Source organism: Propithecus coquereli, unplaced genomic scaffold, assembly GCF_000956105.1.
Source record: "Propithecus coquereli isolate 6110/MARCELLA unplaced genomic scaffold, Pcoq_1.0 Scaffold473, whole genome shotgun sequence".
NCBI lineage: Eukaryota > Metazoa > Chordata > Mammalia > Primates > Indriidae > Propithecus > Propithecus coquereli.
In genome coordinates, this window is record NW_012150541.1 from 457,970 (window position 1) to 483,997 (window position 26,028).

General features: G+C 54.0%; 1 protein-coding gene across 2 annotated transcripts in view; it reads right to left on the minus strand.

Annotated features, from left to right (window-relative positions):
• Window positions 1-238: 238 nt before the first annotated feature.
• Window positions 239-26,028, minus strand: part of PTPRE (protein tyrosine phosphatase, receptor type, E) — a 139,399-nt gene continuing 113,609 nt past the window's right edge. The window contains exons 4-18 of one of the 2 annotated variants that reach the window (XM_012655367.1): window positions 25,372-25,462; window positions 20,927-21,003; window positions 20,211-20,247; window positions 18,331-18,428; window positions 15,709-15,828; window positions 14,443-14,606; window positions 12,907-13,042; window positions 12,266-12,415; window positions 11,829-11,922; window positions 10,739-10,815; window positions 9,692-9,826; window positions 7,612-7,737; window positions 6,503-6,669; window positions 4,715-4,850; window positions 239-566 (exon numbers count right to left, since the gene is read on the minus strand). In XM_012655367.1, the coding sequence (XP_012510821.1) occupies window positions 492-566; window positions 4,715-4,850; window positions 6,503-6,669; window positions 7,612-7,737; window positions 9,692-9,826; window positions 10,739-10,815; window positions 11,829-11,922; window positions 12,266-12,415; window positions 12,907-13,042; window positions 14,443-14,606; window positions 15,709-15,828; window positions 18,331-18,428; window positions 20,211-20,247; window positions 20,927-21,003; window positions 25,372-25,462 (1,683 nt within the window). In that variant the 3' untranslated portion in view covers window positions 239-491. The remainder of the gene's footprint in view (window positions 567-4,714; window positions 4,851-6,502; window positions 6,670-7,611; window positions 7,738-9,691; window positions 9,827-10,738; window positions 10,816-11,828; window positions 11,923-12,265; window positions 12,416-12,906; window positions 13,043-14,442; window positions 14,607-15,708; window positions 15,829-18,330; window positions 18,429-20,210; window positions 20,248-20,926; window positions 21,004-25,371; window positions 25,463-26,028) is intronic. The other variant, XM_012655366.1, reaches the window with a different exon arrangement.

The window sequence follows — 26,028 nt, forward strand, 5'->3', positions numbered from 1 at the left end:
TGGTCTCGAACTCCTGAGCTCAAACAATCCGCCCGCCTCGGCCTCCCAGAGTGCTAGGATTACAGGCGTGAGCCACCGCGCCCGGCCGGGAAAGAGCACTTTCAAACGACTTCTGAGTCCTCGACTGTCTTCTTAATGACGGGCATTGTGTTCAGTACCCGCACAAGCACACTGCACATCAAGACTTAGAACATCTGGAGGTGCTGAACGTGTGAAGTCAGACAGTACGAATGTGATGAAAAGTTAAGATATTTACTAATATTAGCAGAAATATATATTTTATGGTATATTATTTCACCTTAATACATTATTCCAATTTCTAAAAGGGGTATTTAAGATTTAATAACTTTATAGCAGGTGGCCTTGAAGGCATAACAAAATATATACAAAGAAATTAGGAAGGATATTAATGTCCACTGTGAAATAAATTAACACAATTTTTACAAAATATACTGACCATTAAATTAAAAAATATTTTAAGGCAGGAATCTTCATTTGAAATTAGCATAATCAGAAAATATATCAATAAAATCTTGTACCACTTTGTAGCAGAATTCATACTGTTCCTGAAAAGAAAAACAAGAATACATTAAAATGATAATTCAAAAAACATATTTGATTAACTTAGGAGACTGAAACACTGAAAAATAAGACATAAATAAATCTATTTATTACAATACTGGATACCTTTATGCACATCAGCTTCTGTTGCATAATTTACTTTTTAGGCACATGAAAATTTCCAAATAAAGCTGTTTTCCTACATAGAAAATGTCAATGTTTAGTTTCAAAGTAGTGTATTTTAGAATGGTCTGAGTAAAATGTCTTTAGTTTTCACATTTAACTGGAAAATAACTATTGTTGAACTGAAGAAAAAAAAAGAAGCAGAGTACTAACATTGCCAGATAAACTTCATAATGCAACAAAAAGTAATCAAAGTTAAATAAAATGAAAATCTAGATTATTTTAAGCCTAAATTTACTCTACAAAGGGGACAATGTTTTATATACATTTTACTACAGTTCAAAAGAATAACGCCTTACATGTTTTATACATAAGGCATTTCTCTCATTAAATGCTTTTGCACCGTGCGTGCCTGTTTTCCTCCTGCAGCCCCATGAGGGACACAGCCAGGTTAGCGAGTTAATGGGTGGCCGCTGGGTGGTGCCGGTGGCACCATCGGTGATGGACACTCGATGGGGAGAAATGAAACAGGCAGAGAAAGTGACAATCGCCAAACTGGAAGAGCCAACTGTGAATCTTTGGAAAACCAGGTGGGCGTAATGGACAATGGGCAGGGGACAGACCCCCAGGGCTCCAGGCACAGCAGACGGAAGCTCACCTGCTTCTCACATGGAAGGGTCTGGTTACTTGCAGACCCTCGAGTGGGACCTGTGAACTTGGGGCCGGGAGAGGGACTTGGGAGGCCTGAGAAGCCAAGAACTGTCCTCAGCACCTGCTCTTCCTGGCCCTCGCTTCTCTCTCTATGCTCCCTTCCTGGGAAGCTGCCCTCAGATATTCTCGGGCTTTCTTGCCTGGTGACAGTTTGAAGGAGCACTTTGTAACTGACTTTTAAAGTCAGCGTCTAGCCCAATGCCTGGCCCATAGCACGTGCTCCAACACGTTTTTTTCCAATACATCATCTTTTTCCAATACGTTATCTTTTTCCAATACGTTATCCTCAGCCTCTTCTCAGCACACGGTGAACCAATGTCTGAAGCCTTTTAGGCTGAGAGATGCCAGACATCAGCTAGCTCAGCCCTTCCGCAGCTCTGGGTCTGGCGGGATGGGGTGGAGCCGGGTTTTCCAGAGAAAGAGAAGGTGGTCCTGAGTTTGCATGAAGTTGCTGGGAGAACCAGACTGCAGGGGGTCCTCCCTTCTGGCGACTAAGATTCCCGCCCGATCACCCAGCCCTCACAAGGAGAAGGAATGTGAATTTCCAGAAGGAATTCTTAATAAAAGCATAGGCTCTCTTTAAAGGAATAAGGGTTTTCATGACCCTCATAAAGCGTTACATGCACAAAGTGGCTTCTGACTCGACTTCTCCAACTTCTTCTATCTGCAGCTATATCAGCTGAATGTCAAGCCGGCTCCAGTCTGGGAGGGACACGGAGACATCATTACCCACCCACTGTTGTCACAGGGAACACAAGAGCTAAGTGCTGGCCAGCCGGTGTTGTCGAGCACATGTGACTGGTGGCCACTGATGGATAGAGTGTATTTGGCAGTGTGCTGGGATGACACAGGCCACACCCCAGGCCAAGGACAGACCTTTCTGACCAAGCGACAAGGCTCGGGGAAAACAAATGCACTTGTAGCCTTGGCAATGCCAGGTCTGACTAACAGCCATTGGGGATGTTGGAAGCAGGTCTCCCCTGAGGGGTCAGCAGTTAGAAACAGATCTGCGAGCCCACCTGCAGGGTGAGTCAGCCTGCGCGTAAGCAGGCATGTCTTCGCCCACTGTGGCTCCTGCCATAACAGCCCTGCCAGATGGAGCAGTCGCTGAGCCCTTCAGTTCTGGAGTCAGACAGAATGAATTTGAATCTCATTCTGACACAGGGCTTGAGGATTTCGGGCAGGCCATGCAACTGTCCCAAACGGAGGTGGCTGCAGAACACTTCTGTGCACAGAAGTGGACACCAGCGTCTGGTGAGGATGGGATGAGAAAGGTGTCTGTAGACACCTGATTCCACAGCGCCGACACCTGACGGTCACTATTCAGTGCCTAACTTCTCCCTCGTTCGTTTGCTAATTCACCACTTGCTTTGGAGCATTTGCTATGGGCCAGGCATTGGGCTAGACACTGACTTTAAAAGTCAGGTTACAAAGTGCTCCTTCAAACTGTCACCAGGCAAGAAAGCCCAAGAATATCTGAGGGCAGCTTCCCAGGAAGGGAGCGTAGAGAGAGAAGCCAGGGCCAGGAAGAGCAGAGCTGAGGCAGGAGGCACCCGCATGCAGGATGCTCTTGGAACTAAGCCATGTCAGCCAGACCAGGCAAGTTACTGAGAGCTGTGAGTCCCTAGCAACCCAGGAAGCGCTGCGTGCTGCAGCTTTGAGAGATGCTCTTGGCTATGGTTTGTTGGGCCTCCCTGGCCAGCACTTGTGGAGCCCCTGACGTACTGAAAGCAAATTTTGCACAGTGACTGCAAAGGCAGCAGCATCACCCCCATGTCCATAGAAAGGAACTGAAGCCCAGAAAGTGGAAGGAGCTTGTCCAAGTTCACAGAGCCACGAGCAAGCCCAGCTGTGAAGCTGGGACGATCGCCGCGGCCTAGGCTTTGAAGGCACCACGTGGCGCATCTTTCATACAGAACGCTGGCCAGGTGGGACTAACGCCATTAACGCTGCCTGGGGACACCTGCAGTCAATTAAAACAGGGAAAGAAACCGAAGAGTCTGGTCCATCATTATTTCTCTCCGATTGCTCTTTGAGGGGTTCCTATTAAATTTTTATCAATTATTATTGCTATTTCGGTCTGAAACACCTCTCGTGGTGTGGTGTGCCACTTTTTCCACGCCCACAGTCGTTCTACCTCGTGATACCCCTGGGCTGCCAGAGGCAGGTGTACCCGTTAGGAGGCACTAATCAGCCCCTCAGCATCTCCTGGGGGCCTCGCGAGCACCGCCGGTGCTGGGACTGGAGCTCCACGGCGTGGAGAGCTCCGGGTGCCTTTCCGTCGGCTGTTTCCAGCCGTCCAGGCCGCCATCAGGGCCACAGCTGGCGGGGAGCCAGCAGGCCACGATTCCCGTCTAGCCTAGTGACTCCCAAACCTGTATTCACTGTGGGACCACCTGGGGGGTTCTAAGTATGTGGGTGTCTGGGTCCCACCCCAGAGATTCCACCTATTTGGTTTGAGCGGCAGCTTGAACGATGGGAGGAGGGTGAACGTCCCCCGGGTGAGTCTGACGTTCGGCCAGGGGAGGGGACCACATGCCAGCCCCGCCTGCCCTTGCCTCTCCCCAGCTGCCGTGCTCTGCTGTGGCAGGAGGTCACGGAATGGCCTCCTTCCCGCCTTTCTGGGCACGGGGCTGCTGGAGCCGGGACTGTGCCGGCGTGCAGAAGGAGCGGGCTGGGAACACAGGCCCTAAATGGGAAGCTCTGGGGAAAGTAAGCAGTCGAAACAGCCTTTAAAATGGTCCTCGCTGGTTTAGCATGAGCCGTCATCAAATCTGGCAAGGAGGGATCTCTCCTGGAAACCAGAAAGTGCACATCCGCACGATGAAAGAGAACGCGCAGGGCAAGGGTACCTCGGATCCCTCGAGCCCCCTTGGCAGTGTCCTGAGGCTGAGTGAGACCAGCCAAGGACAACAGACCAGATGCAAGAGTATAAAATTGAAAATTACGAGTACCAGGATTTTAAACATCAGTGCTGCGCTTGAACTTGACAACAGTACATTTCTAAATGTACGTTAGAATTTTGTAGAATAGTTCACTTTGACACAGAAGCTCACACCATCACCACCTCGATCCCGGTGGTCTTAGTCGTTGAAATGTGTGCACGGCCCCTCCTCCCGAGTCTCCCCCAGAGGATAGACCCGAGTCAGTGACCCCCAGAAGGGCGGCTTTACCATGAAAAGTGACAGCGACTCTTCTCCTTGGGACCCTTCCCTCCCCACCTGCCCATACGCTGGAGCTCCTCTAAGGAAACATACATCAAACGCGGCACGGAAGCGTTCTCACTCTTCCGTGACAGCCTCGTCATTTGGATTCTTACCAGCGTTTGCACCATATGCGGTCTCTGAAGTCGTAAACTCTTCACAGCTTGAAACACATCTAACAGTCCCTCTGCTTTGACTCGTTCCAAAATGTTGCTGAGGGCTATGAAGGTACCCGTCCGCCCAGCTCCAGCGCTGTGGAGAAAAAGCGCTTAATGCAGACGATCGACCTTGCGCTCGGGGGATGGACAGCTCGCCCGGCCCCTGCCCGTCAGTACTGCAGCCAGGACCACTGCAGATGGTCGGCGTTTGGCCGGGGTTTAACGATCACTGTGTGTCGCTTAGCTTCTGAGCAAGACTCAGCAAACACAAAATTCCTAAAACGCTTTCCTGATCACGGCAGACAGACATTTCACAACATGGGTCAGGACCACTTATGCGTGTTAAGCGAGGGTAGCCACTTCCCCGCTCCTTGTGTAGGCCGGTGGTTCTCGAAGTGTGGTCCCTGGACCAGCCGCGCCAGTATCCCCTGGGAACCTGTCAGGAGCGCAAACCCTCCGGGTTCAGGTCTAGGGAGGGGTATCCCTGGCACGGTAAGGAGAGTCTGTCTTCCGATGCTATAAGGCGGGATTTAGGGGATGTTAAGAGGACACTGACTGCTGGGAACAGTCAGACGGTTGACACCTCCCAGCAATGACGATTTGAGTCACCTCCGTTGAAGACGGTCATTTGCTTGACAAATCCCCCAGGAGCAGAGCCCAGGCCCACCCAGGAGAGCTTAAGTGAGCAGCGCTAAAGGAGGCGGGTTGGCTGCCCTCTGGGCCCCAGAATGTCCTGTGTGGATTTATTCGAAGGCTCCTGTCCTGCTGAGTGGCTGGTCCCCGCACCTGCCTTCCCACAGGTGGGACGCCCTCGTGGGTTCTTGTTCGCCTTTGCACCCCAGTGCCCCACACCTGCTAAACCCACAACCTGGGTTTGCCGAGGCAGAGCAGGAACTCGTTTCTAGTTTATTCTAAATGACTTCTCGGAAGATACCAGGAACTGAAAACCAAAGTGTGCACTCCACCTGCTGGCCAGGCCAGGAGTGTAGCCAGGCGGTTCCAGATGTGGAGAGTCCCTGACGGCCTAAGCCCGGCTCCTCGGCTGCAAGGGGTGGGCAGAGGGCAGGGTAGACAGCAGCCACAGAGACCTCAAGCCAAGGTGTGAGCAAAGAAACAGACTGCAGTCTTAGGAGCAAACGAGCACCACTCAAGAATAAGAACACCCCAAACCGCTGCTTGGAAGAGCTTCGCAAGGGTGTCGAGGGGAGACCCAGGTCTACACAGGTGCAGAGAGGCGCGTGGGCGAGTCGGAGACTGGGCCAGATTCACCCTCCCACCCTCGTATGCTGCGCGCCGGGTCTTTGCTGGGGGCTCGGCTGTCCCTAGGGGTGTCCGTGGCTCCATCCATCTGACCTTGGACCTGACTTGGGAGCCAGCATGGCTCCAGCCTCCCTTAGCAGTCCCCGCCTGGCCTCTCGCCCCCCCAGCCCAGGGAGAGGACAGGCAGGCGGCGGTGGGCACTGCGGCCAGAACCAGGGTGGTCTTTCACAATGAACGTGAGCCACTTGAAGTACCTGCACGCATTCGTCCGAACTTTGCTTGGCAATTTTTCATGACTTCAAAAGCACATGGAAATGTGTGTATGAGTCGCTTCCCGACTCCTCCCTCCAAAATGCATGCGTGATAGGATGACATTTATGCATCTGTGTGCAGTTATGCATGTGTGCAAGGTAAGAGTCCAGCAAATACACAGCGATACTGGGGTGTGTGGCCCATGACCACCCTGCCCGGAGGCCCAGCGCTCACCTGCAGTGCACGGTGATGGGGTGGTTGCCCGTCTGCTGCTGCTGCTTCTGCACGGCCGCGATGAGGTCGATCATGCCTTTGCCCTCGGCCGGGATCCCAATCTCGGGCCAGCCGTGGAAGTGGAACTGGCGCACTATGCGGACCTGCTCCTCCTGGCGGGCCAGCGGCTGCAGGAGGAAGGGGCATCTCAGTGCTGCCCCCAGGGACAGTCCCAAGCCCACTGCCCTCCCCTTGCAGGGATCAGCTGAGGTGTGGAGCCCTCCCTGGGTCTTTTGCACCACCAGGATCCCCACCTAGGCAGCCTGAAGGTTGCTTGTTGCGCTCGCCCAAAAGCAGAGGCCAGCAGTTTGCTGTTTCCTTCTGAGTGGGGAGCAAGACATCCAGAGTATGTCCCCTGGTGTCCCGACAGTGCCCCCCCAACCCTTCCAGGGATCCTGTGCAGCTCTGCTTGGGGGGAGGGAATCATCTTTCCCAAGAAGCCGTGGTGCCACGTTCTCCATCAGAGGCTGGAGGTGAGTCTCGTGGACCAGGCCATTCTATTGCTGGCGTGGAGGAGGACAAGTCTCCGGGCAAGCGCACTTCGCTGTGCCGACCACTTGAGCTCAGAGCCAGTCCCACAGGTGAGTCATGCTACCATGATTGACCTGGATTCTCATTCTTTGCCAGGGATAGAGTCTGAGCAGAGCCCAGGCCCCAGTGGGGACAGGGCCAGCTGAGGGCTCTGAGAAAGCACCGGGACGAAGGCCCTGAGAGGCCTCTGAGGCTTCATTCGTCCCCTTTGTGCCTCCTGCGCCAGCTAATGTCATTCTCCCCAGACGGGAGCGGGAAGCAGTGAAGCACAGTGGACACCCCTCGGAGTCACCTCTCTGCCCCACCATCCTCGTTCCCCAGCAAGGAGGCAGGTGGCTATGGAGGTGTGAATTTTACAAGAGACCTGCCACTGGATAACGTGGCTCTGTATTAAACCTGCGGGCATTCAAAGTCACCTGGGACTCCAGAGGAGCACGATAGGCGCAGAGCCACATTCTGGTACAATGAAAAGCAGAACCCTGAGTGACGCTGGTGGTTCATTAGATCTGCAAGAGTTTAAAGAGCTACAGCAACAGTACCTGATTGAACGTGACCAGGAAGTCTCGAATGCTGATGGCGTCAGAAAGGGTGTCGCTCTTGATTTCAATTGTTATATCTCCATGAGTAACTGAGCCCTCTGTTGGCCAATATTGGTAGCATTTATCCTTCAGAGAGAAAATAAAATTTTAAGTCTCGTAATAAATAATTTGCTCCTGGCAGTTTTGACTCAATGATGCAGAATTGCTCTCAAATCATTTAACATATTTAATCTGACCAAAAAATAACATGAATATGAATGCCTGTGAATGCCTGCTGATCAAGGGAACAATACAGAGCCCAGAAACAGACACATGTATATGGAACATTGCCACATGATAAAAAGGAGAGATTATTCAATAGATGGAGCAGGAAAAATTGGTTTTCTGTATGAGAAAAGTGAAATTGGATCCCTGACTCAAACCCTACCTGGGCTAATATGAATGCCCCAGCTCTGCCTAGAGTTGGGCAGTGCACAACCTGCACTACCATATATAGTAGTCTTGAACCTTAATAAAAGTGAACCAAGATGGGTTAAGACTTAAGGCCAAAAACAAAACTATGAAACCTTTGGAAGAAGAAAATATTTTTTCACTTTAAGGTATACAAAGATTTATGAAACAAGATCCCCAAAGAGCTAACCAACCATGACACAAAAAAATTGAAACATGAGCTTACAATAAAATTCACTTCTCTTCATCAACAAACATTATTAATAGAGTGAAAAGACAGGCTACAAACTGTGAAAAGATGTTTGCAATACATAAAACTCACAAAGGACTAGTATCAAGAATATGTAAAGAACTCCTGTAAATCAGTAAAGAAAAGGGCAAACAACTCAAAGAAAAATGGGTGAAAGGCAAGGCGTTGTGCACAAGAGGAAATATGCCATCCACAAGTATGTGAAGTGATGCTCGACCTCGCAGGAATCAGAGAGACGCAAATCGAAGCCACAAAGAGATAATGTTTACATTTGCTCCATTACGAAAATCAAGAGGTCTGAGAATGCTATATAAGCTATGTAGAAGAACGACATCTCTTACGCATTGCTGGTGTCCACTTTGAAACCACATCCACTTTGGAAAAGTATAAACAACCCGAAGTCCATCAACTGGTGAACTGGTAAACAAAATGTATATCCATGCAATGGAATCCTACTTGTCAATAAAAAGGAATGAAGCACTGATTCACGCTACGACACAAGTGAGCCTTGAAAACACGCTAAGTGAAAGAACCCAATCACAGAAAAGCCATATAATATGATTCCATTTACATTTGTGTCCAGAATAGGCAAATCCGTAGTGTCAGAAAGTAGAGTCATGAGTAGTGGCTGCCGGGGGCTGTGGGAAGGGAGGGATGTGGAGTGATTGTTATGCAATGGAGTTTCTTTTTGGGGTGATGAAAATGATCTGGAATTGGACAGAGGTGATGGTTGTAGAACTCTGTGAATATAATAAAATCTACTGAATTGTATCCTTTAAGAAGACGAATTGGATGGTAGGTGAATTATATCTCAATAAAGCTGTTTTTTTTTTTGAAAGCAAAGAAATCAAAACACAAATTTGGGGTAGTAGTTATGTCTTGGGGGAGGATCTGGATAGAGGTACACTATTTCTGAAATTTGGCTTTTCTGTTGGATGGTGGGTTTACAGGGGTTTATTATGTTATGTTATTAAATAAATACAAGAAAGCAGGGATGGATCTCTGCAAAAAGGGAAACATTTAGCTCAGTCAATTCAACCAGGATGATAACAGTTAGGTACACACATCAGTGCCTGTGTCTTTGTCTTGAAAAAAGTTAATAATGTCTTTTTCTTCCACAGCCTGTGATCTCGGCCAATACAAAATGGCAGAACGTCAAGGCAGGTTAAATGAAAGGTAGGTTAAGAATAAAAGACAGTGGGTAGTTATGGTTAAACCCACCCCCTCCCACAAAAGGAAAGGGTGCCCAGTCGTCCTGGCTCAGCCCCACCCATGTGTTTGCAGGACTGACGGCAGGTGAGACGTTTGTCGAGAGTGGCCACTGTCCCCACAGGTGCCCAGATGGCCCCCAGAGGGCCCAGACTGGGTGGCCCCCCTCACCTGCTCTCTCTCCTGCACCTCGGTCAGCATCACGATCGTGTGGGACTTCCACTCCCAGACCATCCTCCAGAAATCCTCCACCGTGTGCGCCAGGGGCCCCTGGGTGGCGATGAAATAGTCCTTCTGTCGGTAGCCCTTCAAATGGGGGAGCGGGGGTTAAAATCTGACTTCCTTCCACGCCCGGTCCACTCCCTGCACATGCGCTCGGGACAGCCCGAGGCCTGATGAGGGAAACCCTGCAATCCTCCACGGCCTGAACCGAACCGCAGCAGGCATGGGTGCCAGGAAGCATGGCACGTGCCCAAGAAGCAGGTCAAGATGGTCACGTTATCTGAAAACTATACACCTCCACCTTCAGCACCTGAGTCAGCTATGAATGGGTATTTCCAACTACCAGTGGCTTGTGACCACCTGAAAGCACCCGGCGGCTTTGGTTCTGACACGTGTCTGCGTGTTTCAGCTAGATTAGCATCACACTGGTGCAGAGGACCCTGTGCGTGGAGTTGGAGGAAGGGGGTTCAAATCCCAGATCCTCCGCTAGGACTCTGCTAACTTCTGCCACAGTTTTCTCATCTGCAAACAGTAACATTAACACGCATTTAGCTGCAACGCTTTCTCTTGCCCATTTCTCTGCTGATGCCGTTGTGCATAAAGAAAACCTGCGTCTACGTGTTCTAAACACATAATTGTATTGTCCACATGAGTACATGTTACAGAAATCACACAGGAGAAAGTTCTCAGAAGCGCTGGATATATAATTGATGTGCAATAGATATGTAAAAGAAAAATAGCTATATATTGAAAGCAGAATGAAAAAATAGCTAATTACTTAGCAGTGAGTCCATATCCTTCTGTTTCCAAAGTTTACTATTCATTTTTTTCTTAATCCCATGACACATTATCATTTTTTTAAGCAAGGAATTCTGCTCACAAAATTGTTGAGTTTCTGGAAACGTGTCAGTTCTTTCTGATGTAACCAAGAGTCTGTGTGGCCAGATGTGAAGGAAACAGTTTCACACTAAGCACAGCCGAGGCCGCTATACGTACGTCTATGAAGGAGGCGTTGATGTAGTCCGTGTATTCCTGTCCCCTTTTCATGGAAAGGATAACTCGATTGAAGTCATCTGCAAAGCAATGTTTTCTTTAGTTAGTTCAAATACTGTCCTGCCTCGCAAACTTTACTCTGTCACTACAAGCTTTCAAAGTAGAGCCTATTAATAAAGTTGCTAAGCAAAGCCAACTCTTTGGAAAGCTTACATTATAAAATAAGCTAATTAAAGTGATCCACGGAAGTGGGTTTTTTTTTTTTTTTTTGTAGGAAAGCTCTGAAAATAACCCAGTTATCATTTTCATTGTTCATGAATCAATATAATACATGCCAAAATATAAGCACTGAAAACACTGCATTTAAGGAGTAACAGGCATGTGACCAGGCGGGGCCCTAGAGCAGCCAGCAGGACACCAGAGCCACAAGGGATCGGGTGTCTGAGGCTGGGGAGGGCTTCCCCAAGCCCCCAGGAACCTTCCATTCCCCGCAGCGCGTGGCGAGGACGGGTCCATAATGACACGCACCCTGTTTTCCTCAAGCGGGACAGTGTCCCACACCCCTCCGTGTGCCCTGGATGTCTGCAGAGTCGGCCTCCTCGCTGGCCTCAGCCTCTGCACTTCCACACCCTGCCAGGCCTGCCCTCCCCGCCCCATCTGGGAGCAGGCCACAGTCCCGACTCCACCCTGGGCCCATTTCTTGCCCTCCCCAAGGCCAAAGGCTTTTCCTAGAAGGTCTCAGCCGAGTTCGCCTGCATGACCTTGGCCAAAGCACTCGCTCCCCTCTGTGTAAGGGGGGACGCGCCTCCGCCCAGGCTCGGGGAGCACTGAATGACGTGGGACTCGGATTCTGATTCAGGAGGCCTCAAGGCGCGCCTGCCGCAAATCTCACCTCCGTGAAGCCCTCCCCGGCCTTCCCCCAAGCCCATGACCTGTCTAGGTCACCCGGTGCTCCACAGGTGGGCCTGTCCTTCCTGACACTTGACACAGCACCCAAGACCCCTAGCCTGGGCTCGGAGGACACCCCGCTGTGACTCAGTTGACAGAGGTAAGTGGCCGTGGCCTGGTAGCCGGTGCCGCCCGCGGGCCTTACACGGGATGATCTGGATGACTCGGGCCTTCTTCATGTTGGCCGGCAGGTTGCCCGTCCTCATGTTCTCCTTCATGATGCGGACGTTAGTCAGTTTCTGCGGCCGAGAAGGACACAACGACGCAGTTACAACTCTGACACTCAGGAGCAAAGTGCTCACCCTTGGGCCACACTACCCGTGAGGGCTCCTGTGCAAAGGAACCCCCTGTCTCTGTCTCAGGACGTCCCCTCAGCACTGGGACACAGACACGCCGGGCACTCGCCCCTGCCCGGCCCCGCGAGGCTCTGAAAGGCCCCTGACGCTTCTCGCAAGTCACTGGCCCGGGCAGCTCCCTGCTTTCTGTGGGGTCAATCAGAGGGCAAGTGACTGAAAGAGGCCTCGCGTACACGGCTGCCCTCGGCCTCAGCCCCAGGGTGCAGACGCGGGTCCCCGCACTCACCCTGAACTCCTCCTCCAGCCCGACCTTGTCGAAGTGGGTGGCGGCGCCGTGCAGCGTCTGCAGGTGCTTCTCCAGGGAGGACACGTCCAGCTCCGTGTCCCCGTAGAGGTAGTACTCCAGTAAGGCTTGGTAGATGAACGTGTACTGCATCTGCGGGACAGGAGCACCCACACCCTCGCCTCTGCCCGCAGGCTCTGCCCGCGCGGGGCTCAGCAGCCAAAGGGGCTGTTCTGTTTTCCTCCTCTTTTTGCCAGCGCAAGGAGGTCTGGGGCAAGAGCCAGACTGATGGCCGTGTATAAGACCATTCACGCCACTGAGTAAAGACGATGGTGGCAGCTGGCATTTCCTGAGCATGCCAGGTGCCGTTCTGCACCCCCTGGGGGGGATACAGTCTCCCCGTCTCCCAACAGGAAGCACCGGACCAGAGTGAGGAGAGTGAAGGAGCCACGGGGTCCCGCGGGGAGGGGCAGAGTGGGGAGTGAAGCTGGGGGGGCCTGGACGAGCTGCGGCGTCTGCCACCTGCCGATCGGAGCCAGGGTCCCCCACGTGGGCCAGGCAGTGAGTCCTGCAGCCTGTGTGGCCCCAGCCCCGGGGCCTGCTTTGTGAAGCTCAGACCAGGGAGAGAAGGAGGCAGGACTCACATCGGTCTGGACCATCTGCGGGCGCTGATTGCGGATGCGGGACACAAACTCGAACACGTCCACCCTCTGCTCCGCGTGCATCATGTCCATCATGGCGTCGATGACGATGAAGGTGCCCGTCCGGCCCACGCCCGCGCTTCAGGGAGGAAGGGAGAGGCCCCCTGGTGAGTCACATTCCCCCCGAGGTAAACAGCAGGCCGTGGATGCCTGCACACGGAAACGGAAGGACACGCCCTGCATCCAGGTCCCCAGCGCAACTTTTCTTTGGTTGATGAACAGCAAACCTACGGCGAGGTCACCAGAGGGCGCTGCAGTCTCAGCGACGCAATCGCCGCAGTCCTCTGCCGACCGCGGAAACCACTAACAGATCCATCAGAAAGCGCCTTGCAGCCAGCTTTGCACAAGGCTGCATGGATAACTTTTCCTCAATTATCAAACACTACTTCTTCTTATCACTCGTGTACCTGGCATGCTGGGTCTGCCCCTGGGGACCCTGGGTCAGCTACGCAGCACCTCTGGGACTCAGCCTCCTCCTCCGTCAAACTGAGTGAATAATTTCACCTGTCTTGGGGCACTAGGTGAGGTGTCGTCTGACAGATTCCTGTTACCTGACCTGCAAACCCCACCAGCACAGGCTGCATCGGAGGGTGTGTGGGGTGGGGACCCGCCCTGCTTGGCCCTGGCGACGGGGTCTGGCTCAGACTTGGCGAAAGCCAGTTCTGCCAGAGTCTCGGGACTGCGTCTCCTGAACATCTGTGTGACAGGTGCAGGGCACCTGCATCACTGGGTGGCTTTTGTCCCTCGCAGTGCTGTGATACTCAGAACGAACCTGTCCGCAACAGCTGGAAACAAAGCGTCTCATCAAAGTGGCCCCGGGGGAGGCACACGCCAGCAGGAACAGCAGGGCTCTCCACGGGTCAGCAGGACCTGGCCAGGAGGCCGCGATGGCGGCCTCGGCTTACAGTTGTTCCTTGTGTCATGCAAAGCCCACCCAGACACAAGTCACAGGCCCCCCCGAGGTTGTCCTTGCTATTACAGATGGGGAAACTGAGGCTGAGAGTGGGGAAGTGGCAGCCAGTCCTCTGCCCCAGTGCCCAGGATGGCATCCAGAGGACGCTGTGTGCTGGGGGCATCCATGGCCCCTGCGAGGCTCAGTGTGCTCATCTACAAACATGTGTGTGCGCGCGCGTGTGTGTGTGTGTGTGTGTGTCCGTCCAGGGGGTGTCCTTCCTGCAGACTCGTGGTTTCCCCCTCGGTTCCCCAAAGTGACTTGGGAGTCCCTGGGGCAGGTGCCCAGAGCCCCACTCCCTCAACCAACCCAGGCCCCTCAGCTTCTGTCGGTTTTCCACACTGGGATGAGGAGGGGGCTCTGCTGCCACAGAACGCGCCGGGCCAGCCCTCCCTCCAGCTCTCTGCCCATGGGGTCCTCGGGGCCACCGCGCAGTCGCCGCACATTTGTGTTCATGCCACCCTGCCAAGCTCTGCCCCGGTCATTTCCCAGGCGGGCACCTCCTCCCAGCAGCCCAGCCGTGGTACCTGCAGTGCACCACGATGGGCCCGGCGTGCGCGGGGTTGAGCGCCTTCACTTTCTTGAGGAACTTCAGCATCCCGATGGGGGTGAAGGGCACCCCGAAGTCGGGCCAGCTGGTGAAGTGCAGCTGTGAGACAAGCCGGGGGGCCTTGCAGCCATCGGGCAGCTGCTGCAGGGGACACGGAAACGAGAGTGGGGTGGGGCGGCTGCACCCGGCCCCCACAAGGTCTGGTTCTGAGGACCCGGGGGCTCCCTGCACTGGGGCCGCGTGCAGGAGGGGCCCGGCGCTTACTCTGCCGGCTCTGGATGGGGCGCCACACAGAAGGGCCCCCAGTAGGCCCCGAGTAGCCAGATGCACACCCAAAGCTGGTCCTAATCCTCACGGACCCCACTTGCAGCAGGGAGGCCATGCCCCGCATTGCCCGGACAGTCCCACCGCAGGCCTGTGGTCCTGAGTAATTGCCCAAAGCATGTCCTTTCATGTTCAAAAACGTCTTACATCTGGGAGAAAAGATGATGTGGTTGGCCTACTCATCGGAGACGCCCAGACCCATCCTCAGAGCCCCCCTCAGCTTTCGTACCCAGAGCCCAAGAGTTTAATTCCCCTGCTCTAGACCATGGAAGGTTATGCACGGTGAACTTGGAAGTGCAATGTGTGCATGTGTGTGCGCACCTGCGTGCCCAAGTCTGGGAGAGAGGTGAGCAGGGATAACAAGAGCAATAAAGCTCATCCTTTTCCCTTCTTTGCCGTGCCTTCTAGGAACCTCAGACTCGCATTGTGTGACCTAATTATGGCAATCACTCTATCTTTAAATCCTGATCATATGACCTTCTGTTTCCTCTATGATTTTTAAATCTCTCTTAATTCTTCATTTCACCTGTTTTGTATACAGGCATTTTTATTGAAGTCTGCCTTAAATCCTTTGTGGGGGGAGCAGTAGGAAACAAGTGTGAACAATTATGAGGCGGTTTCAGACACAATATGGAAAGTGTTGAAGAATCCCGCCTCGCAATTCCAGTGTGTGAAATGACACTGTGCTCCTGTGGGGGCCAAACCTGGGCTCCTGCACTCGACTCGTCCTCCTCCCGGGGAGGCCCAGGATGGTCACAGGGGGCCGGGCATGTCCGACGTTCTCTGCAGACCCAAGCGCACGTCCTCTCGAGTCTCGGCCCACTAACTCACCCACCCCTGTCACAGCCTGGCCCCGGCCACTGCAGCACTGGGGTGGGGGCAAGTATCATCTTCTAAACGTGTGCTCCCCAGTGCTTACTGGCTGTATGCAGAACTTCCGGATCGTGTAGTCCACCAAAACCACGCAGTCTTCCACGCACACCCGGATGTTTCCGTAGGTCCAGCAGCCCTGGTCGGGCCAGTACTGATAGCACTTTTCCTGCACAGAACAATTTAACAGAAACAAATAGATCCTCGGTCACTGTCCTGTCCCGTCCCCCCGGCCATCCACACAAGGCCTCACACACACCAGCCGAGGGTCAGACTGCTCCGGGAGCTCAGAGAGCGCACAGCAAGTGCTTGCCTTAGAAATGGGGAAACTGAGGCCACACACCTGGTTCCAGGTGGCCCTAAGACTACGCCTAGGACCCTAGAGGTTTCTGATTTCAATGACATCTCCTTCCTTCACTCATTCACTAATCCACACCTTGCACCGCACTGACCACAGACGGGCCGTGCTGAGCCTTCAGAGCCGGGCACCTAACCCAAAGTGACCCTCAGGCTGGGGTGTGAGGACGCCTTCCCCAAGCATTTCCCATCGAATTCAGCACTTTGCTTTTTCCTGCTCAGTTCACTAAGACAAACGATTTGCATCTCTGCCACCAGCTTGCTGTTCACGCGCAGCGGACCTGTGACCGACCCAACGATCCTCGTCTTTCTCCAACGCGGCCGAGCCGCTGTGCTTTGTGCAGAAGACGGCACGTCGCGGCAGAGAGGCCATTTCCCACCCTCCGAAATCAAAATGACCCAAAACACAAGTTCCAGGAGGCCTTTTAATCTGCAGCCCCTCCCATAAGTCCTCCGTCGGCAGGGACTTCATGAGTGACGAGGACCCACCTGACGTGGGAAAAGATCCGCTCAATGTGCCACAGAATCGTCTCTGGCATTTCACAAACCTTCAGGACGTCGGACATCCATGCTGGGAGTGGCCCGTGCGCGGCACAGCTAACTGGTGGGGTCACAGGATTATAATCTTATGAAACAAAAAGTGTCTGGTGTTTACGGGAGACCAGCCTCCTTGCGTTGCGACGTCCATGGCACAGTCGTCCCCCTCTGCAGCCTGCTCCGGGCTGCTCTGCGCTCACGGGGGGTCTCAGAGGAGCAGCAACACCTGAGGGTCCTGGAGTTCCAGGCCCGGGAGCCTGGAGACCCCCTGGAGAGTCCTGCCTGGAGAGGCTCTTGGTGGGGACAGAGGACACGTTCAGCCCCCAGGGGGCTCAGTGTTCGCAGCTGTTTTCTGACGCCCTCATCGCCCCCTCCCCCAGCCAGACCACACAATGCCGGAGCAGCCGCACTGCGCAACGCGCGGCCCCAGGAAGTGGAGGCCGAGGAGCCCGCAACAGGCGTGTGAGCAAGTAAGAAAAAGGGAACTCGACTGAGAAATGATTTCATCCGAGACGGTGGGACTCGAGCCGCAGAAGCAGCCCGGCCCTGAGTCACAGGAGTGGAAAAATCCAGACACAAAATGCCAAGTGACGCGGCAGCAGAGTGACCGAGGGGGAAACAGGGGCGTTCTCCACGTCCCACTGCTCCTGCTGGTCCCTGTTTGGAGAGCCGGCCCCCAGGAAGACCGGTCCCTGTGGGCCCCGCGTAGCCGGGCACCGCAAGGCCCCCGCAAAGGGTCGAGCTCCTTTTCTAAGGGGTGGGCTCCTCCGCCGCCCCAGCCAGGCCAGGGTTAAGTGTCCTGCACCGGGAATCCCCTGCTTCCCTCCCGCCACTCTTTCTGATGACAAAGGATGACAAGGCAGGGTTCGCACAGTGAGGAGGGGGGGCCCTCCCCAGCCCTGTTCCGACTACTTTGAAAATGAAACAAACCTCCCCCATCCTATCCCTGACCAGAAATGGTGACTGGAGGCTTTTTCCGGTGCCCTTTGGTGTGGACGCAATCAGTAAGGTGGCGCCGTGGGACCACCGTGCCGCAGGCCCTGCCCTTCCGGGGGCTCCTGCCTCGTCTCTGGCCCAGCTGAGCCCCCAAGGCCTGGCACTTCCGTTTAAAACCGGCCGCCCTTCCCCGGAGTGCTGGCCACGTCGCCTGCGTGCTGTCGGGGCCGGGCAGTGTGCGAGCCCGTCGTTGCCGGGACACAGCGGGCCCCGCAAAGCAGATGCTGACGAGCACTCGTGGCACTAGGAGACGAATCGGTGCAGCTTCTCTGCTTTGTAGCCGTTCCGAATTCTTACACCGCAACGCACACGCATCCCTCTGTGCATCAGAAACAGCTAATTCCACACACGTCGTGACAAATCGACACTCTTTCAGGACACCTTGTTTGTCACGTGCATTTCTCTGGTCTGGACGATAAGCATGAAATCGATTCCATTCACGGTCCAGGCCTGCCACGTTACACGCTCAACCCGCTCAAAGTCTACGTTCTGTGAGCCACTGCTCCCGCCACGGCGACAGAGCCGGTGGCGGGCGGGGACCCGCGCTCAGCTGGGAGTACAAGAAAACCCTCGTGTCATTGCTACCCCGCAGGTCAGAGCCCTAAGACACTGCGAACATGAACACGGGGGGTTATTTCATGGTAAGAACACTGCCGGCGAGTGCTGTGGCCTTTCCCCTGCGGTGACAAGGAGAGAGGGAGAGGAAGAGGAAGCGGTGGGCGCCCCGCCAAGCAGCAGCGGCCACCAGGATGTTGCATCACGCGCCGGCTGCCGGGCTCACCTCTTTCCTTTCCTTCAGGTTGGTCAGCATGACGATGGTCACGGACTTCTGCTCCCAGACCATTCTCCAGAAGTCGTTAACCGTTTCCTGTTTAGGGCCTGTATCAGAGGGCAGTTCCAAAGTCAAAGGGCATAAAGAGAAGTCGCTGGGGGGTCCCACCCACACCCTGGCCGTGAGCCCTGGGCTGGCTGTCCACCTCCATCTCTGGGGTGCAAGGGGGGCGTGGGCTGGCGGGACAGTGCGTGCCCCGACGTACTGCAGAACCGCGGAGGCTGGGAGGGACCAGCAGGTCTCCTGCCTTCCCGGCCTGTCCTGCCACGCTCGCTCCACTCCAGCCAGGAAGCCCCCGGGAGCTAAGCGGTCGCAGCCGGTTTGGGTTTCCCCATCCACGGGCAAGGAGCAGGTGTCGGATGAGGGCTGGGTCTACAGCTGCGTGTCCAAGTGCTTGCTAAGGCCTCGGAATACAAGGCCCCAGCCCAGAACCCTGAATCAGGACAGATAGGTGAGCATGTGTGTGTGTGTGTGTGTGTGTGCATGTGCGTGTATGTGAGAGAGAGGGAGAGAGAGAGGCTGACCGCAGGCTGACTGGTGCTTCATTTCTAACCCCCCTTTCCTTTGTGAAAAGCTCACTCTCTCACCATGGTGCCGTCCAGTAAGAAAAGAGCGCAAGTCCCTAGGAAGGGGATCTGAACAAAAGTAAAAGGTCACTAGAAGAAAGTCCTATGCCCTTTGTCCGCATCCTGTCTGAATACAGACACAGTGCCTGGTGGCACAGCAGTCATTCTGCGGCCTGAGGGTGAGCTGCACGCCGAGGACGCGCAGGAAGGTAGAGGAGCTCCTGCCCTGAGTGAGCTATTGTCACAACCCTCCATTTCGATGTCTGCTTACGAGAGACGTGTGTCATCTGTTTCAGCCAGTGTGCGTCAGGCTTGCTGACGCTGCTGTCCTCCATGTGTGATGTGTCTGTGTGTCTCCTTTTGTCTCAGGAGGTAACAAACTCCCCAGATGATTTTATTTTTGTTTTTTGGAGACAAGGTCTTGCACTGTCACCCAGGCTGGAGTGCAGTGGCGTCAACCTAGCTCACAGCAACCTCACACTCCTGGGCTCAAGTGATCCTCCTGCCTTGGCCTTCCGAGTACCTCTGACTACAGGTGCACACCACCACACCTGGCTAATTTTTCTGTTTTTAGTAGAGATGGGGTCTCGCTTTTGCTCAGGCTGGTCTTGAACTCCTGGCCTCAAGTGATCCTCCCGCCTCGGCCTCCCAGAGGGCTGGGATTACAGGCATGAGCCACCACACCCGGCCTTCCCAGGTGATTTTGATGTACACTTTTAGACTCCTGGCCTAAGAGTGAGGATGTGTGAGAAGTCTAGTTTCAGCTCCACTGACACCTAACTGCATGTAGAACCAGTTCCTTCAGATAACAACCGTGGCGGAATGAAATGACAGACGGGGCTGGAAGTCCTCAGCACACAGGGAGGACGATGTGTGAGGTCAAGGGTTCGTTTTCACGACTGAAGTAACTGCTTGGTTATGGATTTGATGTGAAAAGCTACTCGCTCCTCTGTCCCCCAGACGTGGGCCCCTGTAGTGCTCAGCCAGCTGAGAGGGATTCAGTTATCTGACGCGAGCATCAGCGTGATGGAGTGGCAACCAGTGGGCCACCGTGTGCCTGCGTTGAAATCACACAGGTGTGGAAATACATGTGTGTGTGTCCGTACGTATCCACGGACATCTAACATGTCTGTTAAATGCAAACACACATAGAAAACCCTGATGTAAATCCTTGGTATTGTTGGCATACAAATAAGGGAACAATAGCCATTCACATCATTTTACCAAAATTATGTTCAGAAATTAACTTAATAAAAAGCTTACCTTGAGCTGCTATGAATTTATTCTTCTCTTTGTAACCCTGGAAAAGCAAAATCAGATTTATAAGTTTTCAGAGTTATCTTTGCTGAATGGATTTTTTATTGTTATTAGGAAAGGAACACATACTCATCATGGAAAATTTGGAAAACACAGGAAAAAGTAAGAAACAAAGCTCACCAGTGATTTCAGAAATAACAAATGCTATTTCACATGTTCCCTCACTAGTCTTTTCTCTGTGAATATCTTCCCAGGCATGCACGCAAGCAGATGCACAGACATTTGTATATTCTGATCGGGTTAATGTGTACAAATTCTTTTATATTGTATTTTTAATGAGAATTTTACGATTTATATTACATGATCTTTTAAAGACCAAGTAAAATGGATTCCTAAGAATCCACTGCACATGCTTTTACTACAGTTTGTTTAACCGGGCCCCTCCTGTTCTATCTTGCAGTAATATAAATAATGCTGTAACGAACATCTTCTGCGCTTCTCTCTGTCTCTGGAAAACAGAGTCGCAGAGGCAGATGCTCGCTCGAAAAGCGAGGATGGTTCCACGCTCTCAGTGCTTAGGGCCAAACAGCCAGGAAAGGTTGTGACACTCTACACTCCTGGCACCAGAGGAGAAAGTGCCCACTGGTCATGACCCACTCCCAGCCCCACATGGCCCAGTGAGCGCGTCCCGCAGGCTGGGGACAGGGGCACTGCCGACTTACGTCTATGTAGGAGGCGTTGATGTAGTCGGAACAGGGGATGCCGTCCACTTGGCTCAGAATCACCCTAGAATGATCATCTGGAAAAACCCAGAAAGCCACAACATTAGGGTCAGGCATCGCATGTGCTCCGTATTTCTCCATCTACAGTGTCGGCCGCCAGAGACGACACAGCAGGTCTCCCACGGCAACCCCGGGATGGAAGCATGTGCTTCTTCAACTTTCCCACTGAGACCGTGGTGCACGAGGGTGGGGGTGTTGACGTCTGCATACGTGCGAGCGTGGTACGTGTGCAGTGCGTGTATTGTGTATTGTGGTACGAGTACGACGTGTGCCTGGCGTGTGTCATATGTGTGTGTGGTGTGTATGTGGCCGGGTAGGTGATGATGGAAGGGTGTTTCACTGGCAAACATTTCAGTTCACTGAGAAAACAGCCAGCTGCCCGTTTGGTTACAGGCATGCTCAACTGTGTGCTACAGCGACACGCTCACATTCTCCGCACAGCCACGAACAGGCAGAGAAACGTTCTCCCCGCAAGTGGTTAGTTCATATTGTTCAGACACGCTCCCTCCCAGTGCTTCCACTCAGCAAAAGAAATCAGATCAAATCAACGCATCATTTGAGAAGCGGGCTTACATTTGCGTTTTAGAACAAGACATTCTACTAGGCCTTGTGAGCTTCTAAGAGGAGAAGAAACATGTTCTCACAGCAAGGGGTTAGGTGGGAGGGCTGACCACAGAATGCCCTGTGTGTGTGTGTGTGTGTGTGTGTGGTGTGTGTGTATATGTGTACCTGCTGTGTGGTCTGGTATGTATACATGGTGTGTGTGTATTTGTGGCGTGGTGGGTGATGTGAATGTTGTGTAAATGTGGTCATGGTGTGTGTATATGTGTATGTGTGTGTGTGTGGTGTAGTGTGTGTATGTGTATGTGTGGTGTGGTGTGTGTATATGTGTGTGTGGTGTGTGTGTGTGTACGGTGTGTGTGTGTGTGTATGGTGTGTGTATGTGTGTGTGTGTGGTGTGGTGTGTATATGTGTGTGTGTGTGTGGTGTGGTGTGTGTATGTGTATGTGTGGTGTGTGTGTGTGTGTGTGGTGTGGTGTGTGTATATGCGTGTATATGTGTGTGGTTTGTGTGTGTGTATGGTGTGTGTATGTGTGTGTGGTGTGGTGTGTGTATATGTGTATATATGCGTGTGTGTGTGGTGTGTGTATATGTGCGTGTGTGTGGTGTGTGTATATGTGCGTGTGTGTGTGTCTGTGTGTGTGTGGTGTGTGTGTATGTGTGGTGTGTGTGTGGTGTGGTGTCTGTGTGTGGTATGTGTATGTGTGTGTGTGTGGTGTGGTGTGTGTATATATGTGTGCGTATGTGTATGTGTGGATGTGTGTGTGTGTGTGGTGTGGTGTGTGTGTGTGTGTGTGCTGTGTGTACATGGGGGTGTGTGTGGTGTGTGTGTGCACACACACGTTGGGAGGTGTCTGCCAGGGCTCCGCTGCGGCCACCGTGGCCCAGCCACTTCTGCCTTCGTGGGCTGCTTCCTCCATAACGAACGGTAAATGCTATTTTAGGCTGTTAGCAGTTAGTGAAAAGGTGCCTATAATCCAGGCTGGATTGTGTCTATGATTTTTTCTGATTTTAAAAGAAACGAGAACGTTTTCAGGGGCCCCGGGCACGGCACCTCCCGTGTCATGGGCGAGAGGCCTTCCCAGGGACGTCCGGACCCAGCCAGGGCGTGGGATGAAGCCCCAGCACAGGCTTTGGCACCTGGTGGGTGCTTGGTGACTCTGTACTGGGTTATCACTGGATAATCCTCGGTCCTTGTCCCTGCTTTCTGCCCATCCTGGTCCCCTCAGGACTGATGGCGGGGAGTCCAGCGGGGCCTCGGGCACACGTGGTTTGTCACCTTCACCTGGAAGGCCGGTGGCCTGGGACCCCATTGCTGGGCACAGCCACCCCGCTGGTGAGGGGGCCACACAGGGCGGTCGGGGAGTCAGACTCCAAACTTACAGACCCGGAGCTGGCCGTGGGACCCTCTGCTCGGGCTGACAGCCGAGGCAGGAACAGCTCAGGCTGCACACGTGTGGCGCCAGCTGAAAACAATCTGGAGCCATTAGCGGGGAGCACGGCTAGAGCAGAGCGCAGTAAAAAATAGCCTCTGGTTCGATTTAGGCTCTTGCCGTTTCTAAGAGCTTCCTGTCTTTTTCTAAAAAGTCACACTTGACTTTCACAACATTATTTCCTAAAATTATCAGCTGCTGGCATCTTTCCAGAAAAGAGGCCTTGCTTGCCGTCGGCCACGGAGCCTTTCCACGGGCAGAAGTCCCCCCTGCCTGACAACCAAAGCACCTAGGCCTCTGTCCTCGGAGCTCCCCGAGGCACAGACGGACTGGACTCTGGGCCCAGGGTCACCTTGTGAATCTGGTACCGCCTGCCCCGGACTTGGGGAAGGTCAGGAAGGTCGGGGAAGGTGCATTGTACAGAGTTTCAGACTTGGGTCCCCTCCCCCTCCCCCTGCTCACCCAGCCCCGCCCCAAGTAAGAGCAGGAGCTCCAATTGAGTCAGGGGGGCAGCTTGGTTCTGGGGAGCAGCCCTGGGAGCCCCCTGCCCGGCCCCAGGGCACAGCCCACCCATCCTGGCCCCAGTAGAGGCCTCGGGGCACTGGACCCGCCACTCCTGCAGCCTTTAGCCCTCCGGCTGCCGAATGCCAGACACTGCCCCATTGGTCCTTGCCAGGATACAATGGCTCCAGGCCACCATTCCATAAGCCCATCGTCCCGCCAATGTGAAACACGCCACATCCTGGCAGAGGCCCCAGCCCTGGATGGCTGCCAGCACCCTCCAGTTCCCGGGGTGTGGCGCCCCTGGGCAGGGAGGTGGGAAAGAATTTACGGGGGAAGCCGAAAAGGCCTGTTCGGAATCCTGCTACGCTGTGTGCTGGGGGAAAGGCCAGATCTCTTCCGTAGTACAAGCTGGGGACACAGCCCGGGAAGGTCTGCGGAGGGGGGAGGTAGGCTCGGCCTGTTCCAGGCGGGGACTCCCAGGTGAGGGGAGGAGGGGCCGGGTGTAGGTCATTCCCACACCTGGCGCCTCACCCTGCTCCTGCCACTGAGGTCCCACCTAAGTACTAACAGTGGAAATGTTCCCTTTAAGGGGTGAAGGGTTTAGGGATTGAGAGAAGTAGGAAGCTAGGAAAGTGCTTGGCACTGAGTAGGTCCTTAACCTGTACATCCACCAAGCCAAGTCAAGGCGTAACTTAAGCTAATCAATTAAGGTGAGTAATTAAATTAAACATTGATACTGATTTCTAGATACCCCGATTTGGACAGACCACAGCTTCTCTGACAAACAGAGCAGACGGACTCAATTCTAGCCCTAAACAAGCAGCTGGGAGCCAGCTTCCTCCATCCCATGGAGGTCTGTCCAGGAGGGGCGACCCCACGGACCAGGGGGAGGCCTCGGGTCCAGGATTGGAACCTGGACTCAGCGGAGCCCTTGGAGGCTGCCCTTCTGTTACCCATGGGCAGCGCCCATGACGGGAGGGTCCAGGCGGGGCAAAGGAGGTCGCAACACTCCTGGGCCAGCTTTTGCAAAGGGAAATCAGAACCTTCGGGGTTTGGCTGGCACCGAGGTGGGCTGTGCGAGCCGCCCCAGGACACGACCTGCCCTGCTGTAGCCCGGCACACGTCTGTGTGCTGCCCGGCCCTGCCGCCCCTGTGCCCACTCACCACCCCACGGCCACCTTTTGTCGTTGGGGTTAAATCGGGGTGATTCTGAGCCCTCCCATGAAGCTGCCGAAGCCCCTACAGGTTTCTTTTTTCTTTTTAATTTTTCTCTTTTTTTTGAGACAGAGTCTCTCTCTGTCACCCTGGGTAGAGTGCAGTGGCGTCATCATAGCTCACAGCAACCTCAAACTCCTGGCTCAAACGATCCTCCTGCCTCAGCCTCCTGAGTAGCTGGGACTACAGGCCTGCGCCATCACACCCGGCTAATTTTTCTATTTTTGGTAGAGACAGGGTCTTGCTCTTCTTGCTCGGGCTGGTCTGGAAGTCCTGAGCTCAAGTGATCCTCCTGCCTCGGCCTCCCACAAGTTTCTTATTCTGTTGTTTTTGTCCTTGATCCAGGACCTCAGAAAACTCAGGGGACTTGCTGCCTGTGGCCAAGAGCACTGAGTGTGAGGGAGGGGGCTGCCTGGGGCCGAAGGGGCGCCCTGGGGGTGCCATGACCACGAGGGAGGCAGCACCCTGCCCTGCTCGGCCCCCGGCAGCCCAGGCCTCCCAGCCAGACCCACCACCAGCAACAAAGGTGCCCAAGGCCATGCAAGAACCTTCTGGAGCCCCAGCTGAGCAGTCATCCGAGCACCAGGAATGTCACAGTCCTGCGGAGCCGCAAGGCAATGCTGAGTTCAGTGCAGACAACATCGATCACGCCAAAAAAAAGTAAAATCTTACTGGGAAGGATGTTGGGATATCGGTTTTTTTCTCTGTTTTCTTCCTTATTTGCGAGTTCAAAGCTCCCTTGTGTGTGTCCAGATGGCAGTGACTGGAAGGAAACACAGAGTTAGCGCAGAGGTGATGCATCCGGGCACCGCGCTTGCCTCAGTGTCCCCGCTGAGCACGGGAATTGGGAAAGTTAGTATCTGAGCAAACTGCCTCCCGTCCTCGGCCTGGCTCTGTCTCGGCCCCATTCCTGGCACAGGGCAGAGAATGAACAGGACACAGACCTGGCTGTCCTCAGGGTGCTCTGTCTCTGAGCCAACAGCTTTGTCCCGCAGGCTGGACCCAAAGCACATGAAGGCAGAGACTTGCCACCGTGTCCCCACCGTAGCTCAGGGCCCATGCGTCCTGGCAGAGCAGGCGCCCCACAGCTTGGCATGGACTGACCACGACAGGGCTCTGAACCAGGAGACCGAGGAGCAGGGACACGTGTGCGCAGGATTGAGAAAGGGACGCTGTGGCCTTGGCGCTGGCTGAAGGGTGGAGGGAAAGGAACCTAACCGTGCTCTGTGACCCGCAGCTGTGTCCCGGGAGCCAGCTCGTTAGAGATGCAGACGCCCAGACGGCCCCAGACCTCCTGGACCAGCACACGTGTCACCAGGATCCCCAGGG